At 24.5% G+C, this 25,730-nt stretch overlaps 2 protein-coding genes across 2 annotated transcripts in view; both read left to right on the top strand.

Moving 5' to 3' along the window:
• Window positions 1-910: 910 nt before the first annotated feature.
• Window positions 911-7,390, top strand: LOC126899570 (ras-related protein Rap-2c). Its single transcript, XM_050674611.1, has 2 exons — window positions 911-1,867; window positions 7,167-7,390. The coding sequence occupies exon 1, from the start codon at window positions 1,252-1,254 to the stop codon at window positions 1,795-1,797; it is 546 nt and encodes a 181-aa protein (XP_050530568.1). The 5' UTR covers window positions 911-1,251; the 3' UTR covers window positions 1,798-1,867; window positions 7,167-7,390.
• A 15,492-nt stretch (window positions 7,391-22,882) lies between these two features.
• The window catches only part of LOC126895984 (facilitated trehalose transporter Tret1-like), a 39,288-nt gene continuing 36,440 nt past the window's right edge, over window positions 22,883-25,730 (top strand). The window contains exon 1 of the mRNA XM_050668348.1: window positions 22,883-23,082. The gene's annotated coding sequence lies outside the window, so the exon portion shown is untranslated. The remainder of the gene's footprint in view (window positions 23,083-25,730) is intronic.

Genomic DNA, 25,730 nt, shown 5'->3' with positions numbered 1-25,730 from the left:
TAAGGCAAAAGCTTTATATTAAAATCCTGCCCACGTTAAGTACAAAATATATTTACTGTGAATATGTTGAGTTGTATTTAGTAAGTCTTTTCATTTGTCTTATAAATTAAATAATTTATTTTTAAGACATTTTATAATTTATATTAATGAAAATACTTGTAAATATTCAAATTAATTTTTTAATATTACATTTAAATAAAAACTTATTTATAACTAATTCATTATAATTTTGTGCCAATCCATTCATATTCATACATAATGAAATAAAATTTTTATATATTTTGCTCAATAATTTACATTAAATATTTCGAAAATTAGATTTGTTGTGTTGTAAGTATGTCATATTCATAGTAAGGTAACCAGTATTTATAAAAATAAGTTGGAAGTGTGAGTGTACGATGATTTACTAAACTATGCAGAATTGATATTCATTTCAGGTGGTAAAAGTTTTTACCCTATAGTAATGCTAAAGGTCTTAATTGTGAATAATAATAAAACGGAAGTACTAGATCTCTTTCTTTAAGTTTATATTTTAGTTTTCTATGGTTTTTATAACATCAAATTAAAATTATAAAATTAATTTTTTTCTCTAGTCTTTCAAATTGAAATAAAAATGAAGTATTATATATGATAATTACTGATTAATTTTTTTTAATAATATGTCAATATTTATACATTATTTTACCTATTTCACAAATAAAATTTTAAACATACTGAAAATTATATGTATTATAATAAATTATTGAAACAAAAAATTCTTGTTCATCATTTTTTTCAATCAACTAAAGTTAATCATTTTTTTTTTTTTTGTAAAACCAGTAATACTTTTTTTAATTAATTTTTTTTTGTATATTTGGGAAATGCGTTAGTTATAACCTTGGTATCACTGTAAACTAGTCGGACTCTCAACACTGGCACACACAGACATATGTACACTTGATAAACAGGGCGTGTGTGCGTAAATGCGAATACGATTGTTGTGCGAGTGTGCGTAATCATCGTCTCGTACTGTTCTTTTTAATTCCAATAAGTAATTTCAAGTTGTGTTAATACTTCGATATTAACATTTATTTTTGGTAAGTGTTTACTTATTCTAATTTTTCGGTTTTTTATTATTTGTTTCGCGAGTTGCATTTAAAGTATAAATACTACTAGTCTGATCATTATCAAACATAGCCACTATGTGCAAAATTTCTATTAATTTGTCATAGCGATCCGTATGTGTAATCGCTCGTCTGTCACAGCTCGACGATGCGCGAGTTCAAAGTTGTTGTGCTGGGTTCCGGTGGTGTGGGCAAAAGTGCCCTGACCGTCCAATTTGTTTCTGGCCGTTTCATGGAGAAGTATGATCCGACCATAGAAGATTTTTACAGGAAAGAAATTGAAGTGGACAGCTCTCCCTGTGTACTTGAAATACTGGATACTGCTGGTACTGAACAGTTTGCCAGTATGCGTGACTTATACATAAAAAATGGACAGGGTTTTGTTGTTGTGTACAGCCTAACTAATCACCAAACTTTTCAAGATATTAAACCTATGAAAGAACTCATTACTCGAGTTAAGGGATCCGAAAAAGTACCAATTCTTTTAGTAGCAAATAAAATTGATTTGGAACATCAACGTGAAGTACCAACTATTGAAGGTAATACTTTAGCTCAGATTTGGGGCTGTCCTTTTGTTGAGGCTAGTGCAAAAAATCGTACCAATGTGAATGAAGTTTTTGCGGAAATTGTTCGTGAAATGAACTTTAGCAATGACAAAGAGAAAAAGAGTTATTGCTGCTGTACAGTTCTATAAGCCATATTTTTAGAATTTTTGTTTTTGTGTGCATTAATGTCAAATGCTACTGATGATTTCATTATTTTGGGTAAGCTTACATTAAAATGTTTGAAATTTAAAATAATTAGAACTTTTAGTATTGTTTATACATGTTTCCTGCTTAAAAAGTAAATTTTTCAAGTATTGAATTATTTAGAATATTAATTTAGTTCTAAAAATATTATTTTAGTATATCATAACTAGTATAACTGGCATTTCAAACTTTGCCAAAGTTTATTCAATTATGCATAATATTAAATTACTAAAGTCACAGTTATCAAATATATATTTATACATATGTTGAATAATAATTGTATTTAACAATAATATTCTACCATTAACTCATCATCAACTTTTTGATCTTAAGTTTCTTAATAAACTAGTCATAGTTTTAGAAAGTATTAAAAAAAATTTCCCAATACAACAATTTGGAGCAATTTTCCACTATAAATATAATTAAAAAATAATAATTATTGAATTTCAATCTAGTATCAATTTAACTTACATCAATATGAATGTGTTAAAGCTTTCATGGATTGTCTTGTTGCTTGAAGTGCTTGAGGATATATCCATGTTTGCAGTTGAGTTCTGACGTTTTTATATCAATATTATCGATATTCCAATGGTTAAATAACCAATAGGTTAATAACCAATAAGTTGAACAATTTTAATTATATTATCTAATACAATTTATCTTATATATTTAGTTGTAAATTGTAATTTAAACTATTATTCAATTTATATTTATGTACTTTTTCTTGAAAGTGAAAAATTTGTTCAATTATATGATTCTAGTGCAAACAAGAGCATGAACTCTATTTTATTTCGTCTTCTGAATGATACAGAGTAATAAAAAATGATATTAGTAACTTTTAAATAACTTTTTTTATATATTCCTTACTTTATTTTTCTCAAAAAATATAAAATTTTAAACTTAATGAATATATATAGTTAACATTTAATGATACATTTAGGCAGTTAGTAGTTATTCATTGTTGGATTTTCTACTCTATTTTTCAAATTTTTGATCATCATTACAACTTATGTGATAAAAAATGTAGGTGTTGGATCATAAGTAAAATAAGATAAATTCAAGTTTTTGTTAGTTTTATAAGTTAAACATTTTAGTTTTTGATATAGTTTACAAAAACAATTATGTGTTTAATTCAAACAAATACATTAATATAAATATAAAATGTGTATACAAATATAGAGAAAATGATTAAAACAACAATTTCGAGTAATCTACAAAAATATAGTGCATTGTTTACATACACATTTTATAAAAATTATGAATACAATTTTTTATTTTCTCTGGTTTTATTGTATAATAACATTCTAAATTTATATCGTGTAAATATGTATTTTTCACGTGCATCATATTCGATTAAGTTTTACTTAATTCATATTTATATAAAAGATATTTGTTCAATTTTCAATTGATAAAGTATGTAGCGCTGACTCATCAGAAACACCTTATACGTCATATACTCGTGTTCTAAATTTTATACCAATTCTTAGTATTATCAAAACGGTTATTTCTTGTTATATCTATAGAAAGTAATTATGCTAATAGTATTTAATTTCCGAGTTATAAATTTAAATATATTACAATTCCATAATATTATTTGTTGTAATATATTGTTTAGTTAATAAACAGTTAATTTTGTACGGTAGTATAATTTTTTTTATTTGTTATCTTAATTAATTAGTTTCATTGTTTTAGAATTTTCCTGTTTGATATCTTATAGGCTGATTTCCATAAAAGTATCTTAAATATTTTTAATGATAGGAAAAAATATCGTATATCGTAAGCTTAACTTAAATTTGACCATTAATAATAATTTCGTATTATATCAGATTAATAGTATTACTTATAACATTTTAATTATCAGTAATATTTAATTAAAAAGCATTGATAATGTCACCTTTTTCAATAATGTATTCTTGATATTATATTTATGGACTTAAGTTTGGTGTTTATCTAATAACACGTTGCTAACTTATTTTTATACATGTCTACTCCTTTTGGTAATGTAACAATCGGAGAAACCCTTAAACAATTTTTACCCTCATTCCAATTGAGAATATCATGTATACAGTCGGTCAACTAAAGATTAGTGTGAAGTGTTTAATGTGTACAAGGTGTGTTGTAATTCCCAAAAAAATAATTTTGTAGGGATTTAGGGTGTGTTCATGTTTTAGGGTGAGGTTTGTGTATTGATACACTATGTGTAGTAACGTAATTGTTCGGCTGCTATTTTCTAATTTAGATTTTGTGTTGTTGGTCGGTAAACTCGTGCGTATTTTTTGTTATTTTGTTTCTAATAACATTGAGTATATATATTGAACAGAATCAATATGTTCATAGTAGAAAATACTATAAATTTAGAACATTTTTTTTAGAATTTGTTATTTCAGTAAAAACGTTTTTATAATTTATTTTGTTGTATGTAGTGTTCAATTTCCCGTAGTATCGATTTGAAGTTTAATATTTATGATGTTTAAAAGCATATCAATACTAAATGATGTTTTATAAATAATGTGCAGTAATTTATGACTGATAAACACAGTAAAATGTATTAAGCCTAATGGTATATGTATTTCATATGATCAAATCACTTTAAAGTTAATGTAGAGTAAATCCAACATATTTAGGTCGGCTTATTTTTTATAAATAAATTTAACGGTTTTTATTAAGCTTTATTATGTTTAAAAAATTACTAATCGCTTGAAGATTATTTTAATTTCAAAGAAGATTTTATAAATAATTAAATGTCTATATTTATAAAGAGTGTATTAACAATTGTTAAAATATATGTTGTTTTCATATTTTACTTTTAAAATGTATGATGTATTCTTTCGTCTAGTTTTTATCGTGTAAAACCTTCATAGATCGTCAAAACTGCATGACTAACTGGTTAAAACATTCGTTTATTATTTTAATTTATTTTAAGGTTATTGTAAAAACCATAAATCAGTACATTATTGTCGATTACTAATGTTTATGGTTATTTTATTTCACACGTGAATGCATTTACACACACTTCCAATTATCGTCAATATAAGAACTAGTAATCGGGGTTGGTTAAACTTACGGATGTCATCATCAAACTGATAAGAACCATGCTATCAATAATGATTAATAACGAATAATTCCAATAATTAAATTAAAAACAATGAGTTGTTTTTCAAATGTTTTTTAAACTTCAAAACAGTTGCAAGATCTATTTATTGACTTTTATAATAAATTTTATTGCCGTGTAAAGAATCGTGTGGTAAGTTTGTCCATTTCTACGGTTTAAAGGTTATAGAAGTGTGGGGAATGCAGTGTATTATTATTTCATAAACTTGTTTTACACAGTAAAACGTCATAGTTACATAAGGACTTGCCCATGTTATTGATGTGTTAAATACTTGTGACTATATTATTATGATCGTAGAACGTCACGTATTTTTACATAAAAGAAACACCAGCTAAGAATTTTTTTTTGTAAAGGGACGACAAGGGTCGAGACCTTTATTGTTCCAAAAGTATACTTGAATATTAAATTAACCGTCTTATCCTCACCAAAAACTCTTAGTGTGCACATTTCAGTCAATATATTTACAATCCATTTTTTAATTTAATTTAATTTTCGATAATGAGAGTCTTAATCCATTTTTAGGATATGTTTTTTATGTGGTCATTAGAAATAAGTGATATTTTTATAGCCATGTTATTATGTAAACATCATTACTGCTACCAGTCATAATGGAGATTTCTAACACTATATGATTGATATAATTACACCTGTCTGACCTGCAAAAGTTGTTGATATAATTTTATTCTTATTGCACCTTCTTTTGTATTAGCTCTATAGATACCAAGTAAAATGTATAACTAATTGTATCATTGTTTTAATTGGTTACAACATTCGACCACCGTGTTAGTAGTGTATTCGTTGTGATCATCGAAAGATTTAACTACCAATATTGTACATTGTTCAGTACACGCTGAAGCGTTTTATTATTGTGCACGAGATGTGTGTGGTAATTCATCGTGTCGCACTCAGGGGAATTTATAAATAGAACATGACCACCTCTGGAGATTAAATTGGACTTTATAGTCTCCTCCTCTCTGTTTTCTTGTGTAGCTTCTTAAAATGTAGCTAATTTTGCCGCCAGGGAATTTAAATTGAATTCTGACGTATTATTTACTTACAAGTTGCGTTATGTAAACAAATTACATTCATTAGTCTTGATTATTCATCTGGTTTCCTGCGAATCTGATGGATTTATCATTTTTTCGCTACCCACTCTGTGGTTTGGTTACACACTTAATGCATTCACGCTTCATAATAAATAATTCTACCATAAATATAGCAAATACATAGACATTTTTTAAAGTACATGATTTTCCATCTCGTTCACATTTGTGGGTTGTAGTTGATAATAATAAATTGAACAATGTAAACATTGTTACCGACAATCATAATTACCAATTCGTGTAGTTAATGAACTATAAGTCATCTACCTATGACTTATCAAGTAGATAAACCTTACGGTAACCAGTTCTTTGATATGCTGCGTGTAAAAATTACTTTAATGCGTTAAAGTAGTTAATACTTTTAAGATATGTTCAATAAGTGTCATTGTTCTTCTACGAATATATTACATTTTTCGTCCATATATAGTATGGTTCATACTTAAGAAGTATTGTCCCTGTGGATAAGAATACTTCCACAGCCCCTCTGTCAGTCGTAAGAGGCGACTAATGAAGTTGCGTCAGGTCGATAGCCAGCGTAAAATTTTGTCCAACGATATGAGGAGTCCTGAACAAAACTTAGGCGGATTTTCCCATCTCGGATGTACGCGGGGACAAAAGGCGAGAGGAAATAAAGTAGTTAGAAACGGGCTGACCCCAAGTAGTTTACTAAAGGCGAGGAAAATGATAAAAAAATGACTTCGGAAGTAGTAAATCTATTTTTATGATCACGTTTAATACGTTAAATCCATTATATTAGTGTTGCTTTTATATTATCTAAGTGTAGCAAAGTTTGTTGAAAAAACTAACAAAGTTGCTCATTTTTAATGAGGTTCAGTTGTATTCAGTTTTTAGCAAACCCTAATTTATAAGATTTCTCTGTATGAGACCATAAGACTGTAGTAGGATGATTCATTAGTCACATTTTTGAAGGGCTATTTCATAACAAAAATAAAAATAATTTTTATTAACTATTTTTAAAATTTCTGAATTTAAATTTGAGACCTTGAACTCTTGTTTAAATTTTATTGTATAATTTAGTAAAAACATGTGTAAGTATGATATATTATTATATTATTCAATGTTTGCTGTTGTTTTACAGGAATCGTTTTAAAAATTCAAAATCAATAGAAATGGTACCAGTAACTGTTCATATTACGATTTACATATCCTGCTACAAAGGGTACGTTTTTTAAAGACTGTTGAAATATTGATAATATACTACAAACGTTAAAAAATCTTTTTTTCTATGTTTTATTGAACACAAATAATGACACACTAGTGTATGTGCCAGTTTTGTTACAAATATATAAAATGTTCTTTTTATTTTATTTCACTAGTTTATTCAAAATTATCTGTATTGTATTCCTTTTTTAATCAAATTACAGGTATTATTTATAAAAAATATAGCAGTGCTTGTAGTTATGGTTATACTACTTGTTTTATTATAAAGTAACAAAAAGGCGTTTTTAGATAGTATAACTAATGTTGTATACAATATCTGAAATTTATACATCATTTTTTAACTTATTGTTTTCATAATACGTATTTTTTATACTTTTTATACTTATAAAAAATTGATAGAATAATAACATAGTCAATGAAACAAATTAAATTTTAAAAGTATTTTATGAAGAAATTGTCTGTTTTATTTTATATCCTTGTACATAATTATTATTATAATTTAAATGGATCTAAACAAATTTTAATAATTGTTTTTTTTAGTGTATTAACATAAATTATTTTATTTGTATTAATTTTAAAAGTTTAATTAATCGATCAAGTGGTATTGCAGAACGCATTACATACCTCTTTTCTTTCTTTTGTGATATTAATTGTATTTATAATTCCGAACAAATTAAAAAAATAAATATATTTTCGGTTCACTTCATACTTTGAAGCGACTTCGAAGTGTTATATGTTTGTCTTGCTTCACAATGGAAATTGACATTGTGTAAAGTCAAGTGCCAAAGATTATGTTGAATCCTAGTACCTGTGTACGATTGTTTAAAATTTACTTTATTTTGATTAATTTTAATATTTTCTTATGTATCTTTTTTTTTTTTCAATTTTTGTTTGATTTTAAAATTGTATTTGATGTTTTCTGCAATTTTCACACTATAATCATATTATAAGTTTTTATTCGCAAATATACATGTGAATATATTTATGAATTATTATTTAGAAATATTTTACTTTCCACAATGGTGCATACCTAATATATATTTTTTTTTGTGTAAGTGTAAATAGGCTAAGATTTTTTTTATATGTATTAACATGTCGATAAATTTTTGGTTTGATAATTAAATCTACCATGATATAAAAATTTTAAAAATAAATATTTATATAATTTGTACATAGGTAATTTATACCTATTTAAAGATGTGTATAAAATAAAAATCAATAAAGAATGATTTAAAGACTTATATTAATGATTCTTTTAATTTTTATAATTAATACAACATCTGTTAAGAGAAAGTTTGAAGAATTTTTACGATAGTTCATTAATTAATAACCTAAAGAAATAAAAACGCATTGACTATGTTGAGTTATTGTTTAAGGTAATGGTTGTCTTGATGAGATATTACAATTTTCATTTGATTAAAGTTTGTGATATTTAAAATCAAATGAAGGTAAGTAGTAAGTATATTCTGACAGTAAAAAAATTATGTAGTATTGTTTGTAACTGAAATTTTCTAATGTCACTATATTTGTGTTGGTGTATTTATGTCATATGCATTTACTTGAACATTAATTATCTCTGACATATTTTTGCTAAAAACTTTAGTTACAATTATCTACAGACCATTTCCGCCTAACCAACCAATTAGTTTCTGTTGAAGTCTTTTAATTGTTTAATCATATTTGTTATTTTCCTCTGCATTTCTGTGGGCTAGAGGCGTACCATATGATATCTTGCCGCAATACGTTTTCTCAAATTAAGTAGGACACGGCGTAATAATTATCCTAAAGAGTGAATGCCTCTATATTATTTTACAACATTAATCATATATTATATTATCTGTTTAATTTTAAGGAATTAATTCGTATTCAGGGTTATTTACTCTTAATTGTATAAGTTTGGCTTGTTCAATATGACAGTCAAAAGCCCTAGTTATATTACGAAAAGAGAAATCTTTTCGATTTTATTTGATGTATGTAATGAAAAAAGATTTTGAAAAATATATATTTAATAAAGCTGGTCTTGTTAAATTAGTTTCATTATTTCAATTTTAACGGTCACAGTGTTCGGTTTTGCGAAACTGAATGGTATACTTTTTATAACAAATCTAATTATTTAAACTATTTATTAAATAAGTTAGCAAAATTATTTAAAGAACATATTTTTATTAAAAATAAATATGAAGTTAAATTATTAATTGTTACAGTTGAATGTTGATTAATAACTCTGGTGTTATATTTAATAATTGTATAATTGATTATATTTGAACAATAAAAGCAAAATAAAACTTAATGCACTCCCATAAGGAGCCCCTCATAATACATAGGCCCGTGTTCTTTTCTTGCAAAAACAGTCCTTGTCCTTCATTTGGTATATCTATACAAGTAAAATAATGAAAAGCTCATCATATTTCAGGTAGCCTTCACAAGGTCGTATGCTCCATAATATTTATTTCATACCAAAATGTGTTTATACTTTTACACTAACTTTTCCAGGTTCAATACAAAAAATAGTGTTAATAGTACAATTCATAAATAGTTTGTAAGCTATTTTTATTGTTATCTAATTACCACAATAGGTAAATAACATTAAGAGAATTCCATACCCCCATACTATTAAAATAAAAAGCCTAAGGTAAAAATTAATTTTCAGTAAGTTACAGCTATTAAAGATGATTTTTATTCATTCATTTTTCTTAAAATTGAAAAAGAACATTAAATTTTTTTAATTTAGACTGAAGGCATTTAAATTATATAAAATAAATGATGCATCGACAATAGTGGAAAACAAACAGGTTAATTTATTGTATAGGTAAACAGACTAATAAAAATAATAATTATTAATCAATATCAAATTGTGACTAAATCAATGGTTCATCTTATTCGGTGAAGTTAACAAAGTTGCTGTTGAAAAGTAAAAAATATCTGGTTATTGCTCCCGAATTTACAATTGGTTTCACGGTGTATTATGTCATATTACGACTATTAAACTACCATACAATGAAGTGCGGAAGAACGAGGCCAGTGCGATTTTATTTTTACTCATTGACCCTTTGACAAAAAATATATATATATATATATATATATATATTAATAACACTAATGGCTTAGTGATACTCATGTCAGAATATAATGAGGAACTAGCCTGAATAGCTATGTCGTGTTATAAGTATGTACATTGGGATAAGGTGAAAACGTCACCTAATGATTTTTAAACTACAAAATACAAACTATTTAACAGTTTAATAGCTGATTGAATGGGTCGGACTTAGGCGAATTTAGGTAGGGTTGGATTAAATTATTGTATTTCTAAGAATAGAAGTCTGTCTAAGACGTTCAAAACTCCAGAAATCACACGTGCTCTTCGAAACGGACGCGTATATTACCGCTGTTATACATGAGTGTCCTGTTAAATAAATCAGTTTTACTTAAACTACAAAAATAAGTGTTTTACTATTAAATGCGAGTTCTTTTGATAGGGCAACATGCAATTCAACTCGTTAATTATTGTTCGTTAAATGTATAAACTGTTTTCTTATATTTTTCATGTAATTAAAAATGCTTTTTTTTTTTAATTACCATATTAAAATCATAAATGTTTTTTTAATCTTATCTCAGTTTAATAGTATTATGTGTTTCTGAGTAACAGCTATTTAATCTGTCAATGAAAAAGAAACTGCTTTGAGACATACTAATGGATTAATCTTGGAATTATTAATTATTATATACCCACAAAAGAAGCATACTCCATTTTAATCGAAAAGGTAAAAATTTGATTTTTTTTACTCTTGTTTTTTCTATTATTATTAGTACAAAAAAATAGTTTCGTATTGTGAAATATACTAAATATATACATCAAACTTTTAATTAGATAACTATAAGTTCAATATAAACTTATACTTAAGAGTTGTAAAGTTCTAGTATTTTTAAGTAAAAGACTATATTTAGAATATTGCGTGCCTACTTATTTTAATTATTTCGTGATGTTTCCTGTGGCTAATAAAATATTTACAGAGTATTTTTAGGTTATGTTCGATACGACCTGAATAGCCTACACATTTTTATATTACTATCGAAATTTTTTTGTTATCGAAATAAATGACAAATAAATTATTTTAAGCTGAGAAGGTATTAATTTTACTATTATGTGTTTTTGTTTAAATTAAACCATTAAGCTGTTATTTGCTATTAGTATAATTTTTAATAAATAGCCTTATCAAAAAATGATAAAACCATTTAATTAATTAATTTTACATTTTATTTATTGTATTTAGTTAAAATAAGCAAACTACTTGCCCAATCCATTTGAGTATTGAAAAAATATCTAATTTAATGTCGCATTGAATTCGTCGTGTAAAGTAATTTTATCCGACTGTTTTTCTTTTCCATATAATAAATATTAAAAGTATAATTTTTCTATTTTCGCTTCCCCTTAAAAGTTATTCATAGCCGTCACTGGAATATATACTATTATAATTTACAGTTTTTCCATAGGAGATCTACTAAATGAAATATAATTTAATGAATTTAGTGTTATTTATTGACTGAATAATACTACAATATTTTCTAGATTTAAAAATATCGTGAACTCGCCCAAAATATTTAAAAACAAATTTTACTGTGTAGGTTATTTTGACTATTTATACTAACTCAGGCGAAATTTGTCAAATTTAAATTATTTAAATAAATAACTTACAATTGTTAGTCAATTTTTCAAAATTTCCAGAAAAAAAGGAATAATAAATTTTTGTGTATGGAATAATGGAATCATTTATTTGGTGTACTTTTTAGTCGCAAAAAAGAAAAAAGATATTCAACATTTTATATGTATCAACATTGATAGTACAGATTGACAGACATAATATAATAATGCATGGTGTTAAAAAAAAAACAAAAATTTTACATTACGTATCAAGTAAGTCAATTTTCACTGACTTCATTGGTAAATTTTTTTTTACCGATACAAAAATAAGTAGTAAAAACATTTTATCATATTTTTGCTACCCTATGAAAATTTTTATTCCTTAAATTAAGTCATAAAACAAAACAATTATCAAAAAAAATTATAAATACAAAATACTTTCCTACCATTACCAAAAAACTATTGATATTAACATTTTAACAATCAATCGGGCAAATTAAATATAGATTTGTTTGTTAAATATTATTTATTATCTTAAATTTGAGGTAATTTGAAAAAATATATAAAAATAACATTTTTGTATTCATATAGTGTAAATGAAATTACAGTAGAAATACAATAAAATGAAGTTGAGGTATTTTTTAAGTTAATATCGATTGATATCTTACAATGATTAAAATCACTTCCGTAAAACGTCTTTATGCGTATTTGAAATATATTTAAAAAAAAATTACATGGTTTTTGACTTTAAAGGTTGATTATTTAAAAAGGACATGTCAAAAGAAAATATTTCATTTTGTAATCATATATTACGTTAAACAAGCTTTTACTATGGAAAATATTACAAAATTAATATAAATTCATCTATTTATTACTATAAATAAAGTAAAAGTAATAATAGATAAGTTTAATTCTAATTTAATACAATTTTATGAAAATTGGATGATATATCCAATTAAGCAAGACATATGAAATAATATATGAAACATCATATGAACATTTAATGTTCATATTTTCCTTTTTAAAAATATTTTCCTGTTTAGGATTATTTCTCCTTAATACAATAATTTTATTATTTTTACGAATCTTGTATAGACATTTGTTTGTCAAAAATATAAAAACCAATAAACAATATAATAATCTCAGATATAATTTTTAAAAGATTTGATATAATGATTAGCAATTGTAGCAAACACTGTAATATAAATAACAAATATGAAAAGTTAATTTAAAATTTTAAAAATAAATGCAAAATAAATGTATTCTAAAATTGTATAAAATAAATATATTAATAGTTAAGCTAAATTTTTAAATTTTCTTTTAGACTAAACATGATTTTAGTAGAGATGAAACTTAGTTTAGTTGATAAGGTATTAGATATACTTCAATATTAAGTTGATGTTTTTTTTTTATTTCTTAATATTTTTATATTTTTTTATAAAATAAATAACAAAAGTACTTTTGGGGGACGAAAAACACTTTTAATCGCTCTTAACTCAACAACGATGCGTTTATTGAAAAAAAAGTAATAGAACAAAATCGTGAGACATAATTAATCACTCTAAAAATATTATATTTTTAATAAAAAGATTGGATAAATTATAGAACTAGAGATGTTTTAATAAATTAATATAAAACTGTTAAGTCATTATTTTTATCAAATTAAGAGAGGTTAAAATATGCGTAGAATTTTTATGTTGTCACGTAATATTTCTATCGAAATATAATTTCCTATAATACAAAAATAATTATGGTAACTATTTTATATATAAAAAAATTATTCTTTATGTAAATAATATACAAAAAATTGTATATAATTTTATAATTATTTTTTATCATATTACACATTACCTTCAAGTAAATACCTAATTATACCCAATGGTCTCATACCTACTGTATTTATTAAAGTAATAACTAATAATAATTAATAATAAAATTTAGTTCTTCAAATATTTGGAAATTAATTAACAAAATTCCTACTAAAAAATACTATAAATATTATTTTACGATTAAATAATTAAAAATAATTTGTTCAAATAAATATCTAGTCATTGTATTATATATATTTTTTAATAATAATTATAATTGCTTAGAATAAGGTTAAAAACAGCGATATAGTCAAATTTTTTCCAGAAGGATATATAATTTTTTTAATAATTGGGAGTTAATTAATTTCACACTGATAAAAATAAAGCAGTCAATTTTTTTTTTTGTTCATTTAATTATATTTTGTTTACAATTATAATATTTGTTGGTTTATTTGATAAATTGTTTATTTTCCTAAGAACTATATTGAACAAAAAAAATGTCGACTATACTTTTGTATATTTACAATAAATTTGTTGATTTTTTCAAAGTATAATTATATGAATTAAGAAAATATAAGCATAAAGTAAAAAAAAACCCAGCACAGGGGGGTCGCGGCACAGTGGTGACGTGGCATAGTTGGATCAAGTATAATGATATCTGACAGTGATTAAAATCACTATCAAAAAAAAACGCTTCGATGCAAATCTTTAGATAGTGTTTAATTTTAAAAAATTGGTGGATTATTCCAAAAGCTTCATAAACTGCTAGTTCCTTATTAATATCCTGATTAAGATAAAGTATGTCGAATGAAAAAGGGATTATTAAAAAATAGTATTTCCCATAAAAAAATTATATTGATCAATACACTTTTCAATAAGTTATAGCATTATAAAGTTAAAAATGTAAAAAATAAAATTGAGAATTTTCACACAATAATAGCATTTGGTAGCCATTTTCACCTTGAAGATAAAATAAAGTCCGAAATTTTTTTTTTCCATGATAAAGTATATTACATTAGCTTTAATTTAAGATATATATAAAAGTGTCAGACCTTCCGGAACATTTTCAAAATTTAAGTTAAAAAAATTAATTTTTTGTGAAAAAGTTGTCATTTTAAATCCCCCCTTGTGGGCAGGTTAAGGGTTAAATTTATGAAAAAAATATACCAAATGAAAGGTAATGATATTATGCATCTATATAAAAAAGAATTATATTGATATGTTTATTTTTGAAAAAGTTATGGCACTTTTAAGTAAAAAAAATTGAAAAAATTTCGAAAATTAGCGATTTTTAAATTTGTAATTTTTTTGGAGGTTTCCCCCTTTTACGGGGAACGAGGGAATTTTTTTCAATTTTTAAGGGTAATGTCTTCGACTAGATACGATTTGTGATCTTGTGACGTATCATTGAAAGAAATCGGTTCGGTGAGAGCTGAGAAAAAGTGGTAACAGACAAAAAAAAAAAAAAAAAACACATCTTAGTAAAACCAATACCTTCTCAGCTTCGCATCGAAGCTAAAATGAGAATTTTTCAGTTTTTAGTTACTATTTTCTTTCCATTAATCAATGAACGATTATTAATTTTTTAATATATTCTCACTCGTTTTAAAATTTATTTTGCAGTAAACAGTTAAATATTTTTAAATATCTTACTCGAGTAACATCAGAATCATTGAAACTTGATGATCATTTTGATACATTTTGAAAATTATTAAATTAGTCCTAGGAAAACTATTTTTACGAAACTGTAATTTATTATTATTAATTAACTCTTACTTGTTATTTCTATTACTTTAATAAAAATCGGTCCACATGGAAGAAAATAAATGCAACATTATAAAACCAATACCAACTAAACTGCAAGTAGATTCTAAAAAGGAAATCTTATGAATCAAACTAGTTTTACTCTTTTTGTTTTTTAAATAATAGATGTTCAAATAAATAACCACAAATAAAAATAAATTACTATTACAATTGTGATAAAAGTGAATAACTTAGCGTACTGATGTAAACTTTACAAGAAGACATCATAGGAATGAAACTTGTTTACTTTCAAATAAATATGAAATATATGTAATAAAATATATTATTTTTTTATATTAGTTTCTTCCTGAAAATTACAGTTTTAGACTCAATATAAATAATATTCTTCTTCTTCTACTTCCTCGCCTTAATCTTAACGACTTGGGGTCGGCCACTCTTATTTTGTCTCCCTTACTGTCACCCATAATCTTATTTTTCAATTTTTAAGTCATATAAACTGTATAAATAATTAAATAACTGATGCTTCAGTGCCAGACAAATTTTAAATATTAACATTGAGTTATTTCATAATTAATTCATGGCTAATGTATTTTTAGCCGAAATATATGCACCTATTATAGATTTTCGTTGAATAATAGAACAACGCACTCTTTGGACAAATAATTTTATTTTTAATGTGAGAGACATTAGTAGATAGCGCCAAATAGAGTTTTTTGTAGTTTGATTCTTAATGGGTTAATATTTTCGATAATTTTGTTTTATGGAAGCTCATTCAATAAAAAATGTATCAAATAAGTAAAATAATTTGAAGCCATTTTTATAAATTTTAAAAATTATATTAATTTCAAAGTTAATATTAACAAACATTTTAAATTTTTGTTCAATTTTTACCATAATTGTAAAAAGTATGAATTAAATGAATTTGTGAATATCTCTTTTAAAAACAATAGTATGTTTATGGTTGAATTTTACATGCTGTGTTAATGGTTTATTTTTACTAAAAGTGATTTATAAGCAAATAATACTTAATAGCTTTTAAAACATTTAACAATGACATTTACGGTGACTAATACATTTGATTTAGTTAACGACTATTTTGTTAAAAGGAAAATGTTACATTTTTTTAAGGAAATAATAGTAATCTTATAGTATTAAACTAATGTTTTAGAACCAGTATTTTGAAATAATTATATATTGTACCCAATTTCTAAGTATTTATATTTTTATTATTTAATTTAACTTAAGTATAATTGATGAACAAGTATAGGAGCAATATAAAACATACAAATTTCTAATTCTCTTTTCCTAATAATGTGCATAATTTTTTTGGAATTCGTATTGTGTGGTGCTGTGTATGTTTCCGATTACAATTTGTACTGTCCTAGAATACACTTATAATTTGAGTTGTTGCAATTTTAATTCATATTTTAAAGTTTAAACAACAATACAAAAAAAAAANATTTTAAAATTTAAAAAAAAAAAAAAAAAAAAAAAAAAAAAAAGTACTATATAATTTTGCTTTAAGTTTTATTTACTTGAGTAAATATTTGCGTGAAATAAGTTGTGTTATTATATTAAATTCGGTGTCCAATTCTTAAGTCTCTAGAGAAATATATTGTTGAATCGTCCGAGGTTTTTTAAACTTCCAGAAGCCAATTCTTAAAAACTTGAAAATTGAACGTTTACAAAACATTTCTATTAAAGTTTCTTAAGTTATTTCAATAGTCAATTTTTTATTTTAAGTTTATAGTTGTGAAAAGATGAAATAAATGCTGATTTTGCATAACTCACAAGAATTATAAAAATTGAAATTAACAATATTTATTTATATTTTACATTTTTATCATAAGATTCTGCTAATGTTTGTAATTCTATTGACACAGTCTCGTTTAAAATTTAAAAATGAATTAGCATAATTGTAATAATTATGCAAATATTTTATTAAGTTAAAAGATTTTAGAACTATACAACGTGTAGGTGTCAAAGAGGTCACGCATTTATTTTTATACATGTATAGACATCTTTAGAACTCATGTATATTAAATATTTTCATTATTTTATATTTTTGTTCGTTTTTTTTAAAGTGGGTGAATTACATTTTATATTATATACTTTAACAGAAGTTAACTTTGTTAATTGACATTTGATCATACCACGTAAAATTAAAACGGAATGATATATAGTTTTTAATTTAACTAAATTTTGCCCTTGGAGTAGCTGTAACATGTTTCACATACGTGCCTTACTCCCATACCTTCGTGCTTTTCTTTAAAACTCGCATGTAATTTGTCACAAGCGTCATAATTAGAATTGCAAATTATTTATAATTTATAAATGATAAAACATCAATATTAAAAAAAGATTAAGGTAGTGGATTTAATATTTTAATACGTCTTATATAAAAATAGCACAAAGATAGCGCCAGGGACGAAATTTTAAAATATACTTTTAGTTTCGTTGCAATACATAGGCGTTAATCAGGGGGAGTAACACTCCAAAAGTCGCCGTAGTCTCCCCAAATTTTTAAGAATATTACATGCATAATAAGCATTAATTACTCGTGGCTATTATTATATAAAATTAAAAAATATATTTAAAGTATTTATTTAAAACAAAAAAATATAACTCAAAAAAGTTTTTATGAGCAAACATGTGTTTACAATCTAGACAATTCAAATTTTGTTTTGTTACCGAGATATCTTTTAATGTATTGAAAACTGTACAGACTATAGACCGGTGGTGGATTCGATCAAAAACATTATTTGGTGAGACGATACGCTGTTATTATACTCAACAATAAAATTAAAATTTATATCTTTGAAAGTTTAACTTGTCCAAATATTAAAATAATGTATTACGTTGTTTGATTTTCGTTATTAGATAAAGATTTTTGATATTCTCAAATTATTTTTATAGTTTCTAAACTTTTGTGTCCCTTTAATTGTTGCGCCGGGTGATGGCAACTTTAGCTTCTCCTTGTTATGGCCATGCAAGTTTTAATTATAATTCAATCATTAATACAAGTATATATACTTATAGACTTATTAAAGTCAAATAGCGAGGTAAAATAATGAATAAAATCAATTATTTCAAAATTATAATAACTTAAAATTTTATTTTTATTTTGTTATACTCTTATTTAAAATATTTTGACATTAATTATAATCAATCAGTATAATTTAACATTACAATTAGGTATACATTTTTTTAAATCAAAAAGAGGTATAGAAGAAATAAAATTTATTTTTAAATATTATTTTTAGTTTATTATTTACATAAACTAATTTTAATTTATTACCATATTCATTAAGAAGAACTTAAAATAGAAATATTTAAAATTAAAAAACTTATAAGTAACTTTTTAGCACGGCAAGAGCTTAATTAGTACTTTTGTCAGTGCGTCATAGTTATATTTTTTTGTTATTTATTACCAATTTAGAATAACTATTTAACTCATAATTAAGACATTGCCATTCACGGATTTAACAAATATTGTTGTATCAATGAAAAATACAAATTTATTTATTCAGTTTTTATTTCCATTGTCTTGTCTTAAAAAACTATAACTTAAATTTAATAATTATAATATAGTAATTTAGTAAGAAGTACTGGCTATAATTTAAATTCTAATGATAGTTATTAGGTAAGACGAAATGAAAAAATTAAATAATTGATAACTAGAAAATTTGACTAATAATAACTTTATCCTATTGTAAATTATTTTGTTTTTGAATATTTTATTTGAAATTTTGATTATTTTATGTTTATTATTATTATTATTTTATTTTTGTAAAATTTATTGAATAGTATAGAATTTTGGATTAATTAAGGTTCAAAGCTCTGATCATACAATATACTTTAATTATATCAAAGTGATGCTTTATTTACAAGTTATATAAGTCATCCAATTTTTTTTTTTAAATAAAGTAACATCGCAAGTGATTAAACACCTCTTCTTCTTCTTCTTCCTCGCTTTAATCCTAACTAATTGAGATCGGCCACCCTTATCCTACTTCCACTCATAGTTGTAAGAAATACTTTTAAAAAGTATTTTAAATAATACTCAAATATTTAAAAAAAAATGTATTTAAAATACTATTTGAATACTTTTCATACAAAAGTATTTGAGTAATACTCAATTACTTTACAAAAGTATTTCAAATACTAAGAATACAATTAAAAAATAATAATAATGTTTTTATTTTAACTAAGAGCAAAAGGTTCCACCTAAATAATTACCAAGAGGGTAATTTGAGTCAAATATTGAGTACTCTTAAATTAAGAGAACTCATTTATTATTTTCGATATTTTTTGTTAGAGGTAAATAAAATTAATTATTGGAGACTAATCAGTGAAAAAAATAAATATTAGTACACGTGTAAAAACCTGTAAAGTATGTCTTATTGACAATAGAGTAAATCATTTGAACCTGCAATAGGCTATTGTAGGTTCAACTGATGTATTAAAAATAAATGTATACATAATAGCATTTAGATAAGCACAATAATTATGTTATACTATAATGTAACATATAAAATAACAGATAATTATTCTCAATTTTCATTTTGACTGAGTTTAATTTGTTTGCTGTGTTACGATTAGCAAATTAGAAAAAAAAAGTATATTAATAGTACTGAATATTAAACAGTATTAAATACTAAATAATTGTATTTAAAATACTACTCAGATACTTTTTATTAAATGTATTTAAAAATACTATTCAATACCAATGAAAGTATTTGAATACTTTTATTCAAATACATTTACTCAAATGCTTTACGCCTTTGCTTCCACTTGACACACTCTCCCACATCATCTACGCTCACATCAGCTTTCCTCATATCGCATTCAATAGCATCCCTCCATCTCTTTTTTGGTTTTCCTCTACCTCTCTTCTTCCTTTAACATTCATTTCTATAACTGTTCTTACAGCTTCCGATTCTCCTCTCATCATGATTAAACACCACTATTTTTTTAAATAAAAGAATTGTTAAATTTGATTGAAACAAGCAAATATTGACAGTTTTTATAAAAAAGAAAATATTTAAATTAATTCCTACTACAATAGATCCCATACATTTTTATATAATATCATTAACTGTTTATTCACCTGAAATCTCTAATTTCTAATATAATATTATAAATATTTTTACATTATTTTTAAAAAAAAAATTTCAGAGAACAAATATTTATTAGCATAATGAGCGAGACATCAAACTATAGATTAATAAAGAACTTTAACAGATGAAAAATTCTTAACTGTTCATTCTCTGATGAAGTCACGCCATATCAAATAATAATATTTCTTTAATTAGTCTAAATCAGTGATTTAAGTTTTTATATTTTCAAAAACTATTAAAAATTTTGCTAATACTTCTTTATTTCTTATATAATATCTAATGCCTAATTATATATATATATATATTATATTATATTATTTATGCCTTAAATCTCGTACAAAATTATTTTAATAATACCAAATAGTAATATATAATACCAAAAAAGAAATACCTCTCAAAAAATGCCACACTAGTCTATGATCTATTTGACCCTAAATATTCTACTACCATCATTATTAGTTATTGGTGGATAATATTACAACATTTATATTTAATGTTTAGAAATCTAATATAAAGTCTTGGGTTCTGTGAATAAAGGGCAATAAAGAATCACAAAAAATTCCTGACCTCTCTTATATTTATTTTGCATTGTCATAAAATGTATTTTATATCAGTGTAATTTAATTTAGAACTCTATACGCTTAAATAATTAAATTATTAAGGGTTATTTGATAATGAACCTTAACATGGTGTATATTAATATAATATAGTATATATGGATCTGGTAATTTAACCTTAATCTTGCCACTGTAACTTGTCTTTTGGAATCATTTATAGATTTATTTCAATTTTTTTTCTATCCAAAATTTGTTTATGATGAATGATCATAGTTGCATTTTTAAGTCACAATTTGGTTCAAGGCTTCACATAATAAGTTTTGATAAAGTCAAAATTTAAATAATTGATATACTTTGAACTTATTCAGTTACATTGGAGTATATTCATTATAATTGTATTTTATTACACGATTATATGAAACAATAAAAAACAAGTTTCTATTTAATGACTCTTTTATAAACATGTAAAATTTTATTGGTGTCTTTTCCATAAAATAAAATAAAATTTCCTTACACAGTTTACTTGAATAATATAAATATTACTATTTGATTTTCCAGAAAAAATGATCGTTATGTCCATTTATTGTACATTTAAATATATCAAGCTAATTATGATATTACATTGTAGGAATGGCACTTGAACAGAATAAATGTTATAAATATGCATTATTAGTGTTGAGGTTACGGTTTTATTATATATTTATTTATTTATAATTATTTACTTTATGAAATTTCTTTTTGGTGGAAATTATAGCATGTCATTCGTTGATTTAGTTGTCAAATGTAAATGACGTGATACATTGTATCAACAAATATGTATGCGATTTGTTGTTTTTTTATACATTAACCTATTATGTAAATATTGGATGGTGGCGATTTTCCATAGTTAATCTTTGCGTGGGCATGCAAATATGTAGAATTTTGTTTGAACTTGGAAAAAATAAATTATAATGTGTTCAGTAGTGCAAATTGTCTTGAAATCTCCTGTCCGGAATTGCACCAACGATTATAAGCTTTGACCTTGGTCAAATTTTTAAGCGTGGGATGTCATAAGTTCAGCATACTCAGTCAGTTGCTAAATGATTCATAATAATGTTATAATCATTATTATAAATGATGAAAACAGCGATCGGTTAACTGTAACCACATTTATGTGGCTGCTGCATTGTAAAGATTTACGTTAATGGTAACAGCCAAATTTCACAGCTAAATATAGCTTAACTTATGGCGAAAATCCAAAAAAAAATTTAACGGACATGCTTGCTAGCGGTACCCGTGGTAGTGGAATTGTTTAGGATGGTCACCGTTATCGTCGACAGTATAATCTCTATTAAGTTGTTATAAATACAAACACTTGCGTAGTTCATGTAATAATATTTATTACGTTTGCGTAAAGTTGCTATATTTCTGGCGATTCTAGAAATCTGGATTTCGAAAATACTCTGTCGTTTAAAGGGAAAAAATCATTTTTCTCGTAGAAATACTTGCACAACAATATTTAAGCCCACGCACTTGAAACTGAATTCAGACATTCCCGGCAATTGGCTGTACCCGATACGTGTTTACCCTTCTTCTTTTCAAGTCCTCTCAGTCTTTTCTGTTATATTTACTCGTGTGTGCGTAATAATAATATTTATAATAATATATAAAAGGTGTTCGATTATAATATAGGTGACAACAAGGTGAGGACGAAGTGCGGGCCTCCTGCTTCATGTTTAGCAAATGATAATAATTGTCATTGTCGAGGCTGATGGACGAAACGATCGACAGTTTCGCCCGGGCTTTCAATGAAACCGGTTAATTTATAAACGCACAAGATAATATAGTGAAATATTTAAGTCTTGGACTATAATGACCTTCGGGGCTTCGGTAAGAACTTAAAGATCAACGAATACTTATATCAAATATCCAGGGATTTATTTTCACGGAAAATATTGCTGTTAAGGTAATTAATAATATAGATTTTTAACGGATGCAATTTTAAAAAGCTAAGTTAGTCTAATCATAATTATAGTCGAAATAATTACATTGTTTACATAATTATATGTAGCAATTTTTTTCCATTGTGTTTTCAAATTTTTTTATCAAATGATTATTTCAAATAAGAAATAATCACCGTAAGAGGTATAGAAATTGTAAAAATAAATTTTACATTCTTTTAACACCGAGTCTAAATATTTAATTTAGAGTATTTATGTAATAAATCTTTAAATAATGAATAACGTATAACAATAAGTAAAATGGTTTTTTATAAAAAATATTTTCAATTATTTTATCGATTTTGATTTTTATATTATGAAAACTTTGTATCCACGTATATTACGTTTAATAATATATATATTGCCAAAGAAGCCAATGAGGCCAATTCATTTTCAAGTATTGTCACATGAGATTAACTATAAGAATTTACTGACAATTTTATTGATATTATAGTAAGAATGTTCAACAAAAATTATAAATTTTAAAATGAATTATAACCGTCTAAACGTGATAAGGCGTAAGAACAATAGCACTTATATAAATTGAAACTGATACCACATGCATATAAATTTAATAATGCTATTTGAAAAAACTGATTAAATTTAGTAAAAATTAAAAGTCTATACTCATCAGTTTTATTTTGACTATAAATAAATAAAAGCTATATTTATTTAATTATCGTTTATTATAGAAATTAATTTAAGATCATAAAAAGATTAAGTAAAAACAATAAAATACAAGTGTGGCCTTGTGGGATGCATAGATATCCCAGTTCAATATTTATATCTTTTCACATAATTACGGTTTAAAAAGTGAGGTAAAAATAATTTGTTTGACTTATTTCCAATTATTTACTTCTGATATGTTTTGATGGTTAATTTAGTCTATCGTTTATTTACTGTCTCTTTTCTAAGATTTAGTATACATTATGTGAAACAGATAAAAGAAAATTTTGAAAGACATTAAATACGTTTTCATTGATAAATGACAACAAATTTAAAAAATTCAAGAATTTTAAGAGGTAAAAAGAGTATAAAAATTTATTTTTTAGTTAACTGTGAAATAAAGTTGCTCAATTTTCATTTTATTTTTTTCAATAATTTGTCTTTTCCAAAATTAAAAATATTTCAAGTTATATATATACTTTTGAACTTGATTACGGAATAGGTACTTTGTTTGTGTTACTTTGAAAGTTGAATAAATTAAATATTTCGAATCTACATAACTAATCGTGCTAAAATCGTAAGTTATAATATCATTATCTTATGAAAATTATACATATTTTAAATTATTACTGAATTTTCTGAGGGATAATTTGTTTTTATCTATATTTCACAAATTTATCAACAGCCTAAAAGTGTTCGGCAATTATCATTCAGCAATAGAATAATTAATTTTTCAATAACTTTATGAAAATTCATGCTCCTAAAATATGTTTCAATCGATGTAATTTTAATAGAATCTGTTACAATTACTTCTAGNCCTAAAAGTGTTCGGCAATTATCATTCAGCAATAGAATAATTAATTTTTCAATAACTTTATGAAAATTCATGCTCCTAAAATAATGTTTCAATCGATGTCATTTTAATAGAATCTGTTACAATTACTTCTAGATTTCTATTCATTCATACACACTACTTTATATTGATTAACATGTAAACTGTGTTACATATTAATGCGACTTAATACATTTGTTTCGCAATAAAATCCACAAAGTTGTTAAATTGTATAATTAATAAATCCTACTGTATTATTCCCGAAGGTTTTTGAAAATAAAAATTGTATTTGCTGCGTCATCATATAATAGATCTGGATATAAGGTCGTCCACATTGCTTACTATTATCATACTTTTATTTATAATATCAGGTAAGCAGCTACCGTTTTTCATTTTTATAATACTGTTTACATAACACGTTGTACATATGATTATAAAGTAGAAAATAATACATCATGTTGAACATTTTTGTCGATAGGTGTGTATAAAATTATTAAAATCTGTTAAACGATCACTGTACACATTGTATGCGAAAAGCATTCAACATCATATTAAACTGCATGCAGTATCGTCAAGGTTCTTTTAAATGTTCATAAAATTATTGTAACGAGCCAAATTACACCCTTCTATCATATTCAGAGCATATCTGTCTTTACTTCCTACTAATTGAATGTTGTTTTTGGCACTAGCTGTCGATGGAAAATTCGACGGATATATTATTACCGAGTACAACTTTATACGTTTTATTCACGTCATATCCAAAAGCAAATATTCAATTATTTTTGGCTGTCATCGTTAGCTTGATCTGCTTAGATATAATTTTGGTCAATTTATTGTATTTAATTTACGCGTAACAAATAGATGATTACTTTACGAAAAGTTTCAAAGGCTTAGAGAAACGATTATTATCATGATTTAATTCTATTTACATTTTATTAATTTATTCATTGAGGTTATTATTATTATCTTATTTTATTTTCATAACGGTAGTATAATTTATTTATTTAGTCAATAAATAAATAATAAAAATAGGTATATTAACTTTTCTTGGATGAACTTTACAATAGTTCTAGTAATTAGGAGTTATATTTTAAGTTAAGATGACTTAAAGTAATT

This window comes from Daktulosphaira vitifoliae, unplaced genomic scaffold, assembly GCF_025091365.1.
Source record: "Daktulosphaira vitifoliae isolate Bord-2020 unplaced genomic scaffold, ASM2509136v1 Scaffold_1, whole genome shotgun sequence".
NCBI lineage: Eukaryota > Metazoa > Arthropoda > Insecta > Hemiptera > Phylloxeridae > Daktulosphaira > Daktulosphaira vitifoliae.
The sequence above is the reverse complement of the archived record's forward strand: the minus strand, read 5'-3'. Positions and strand labels throughout refer to the sequence as shown.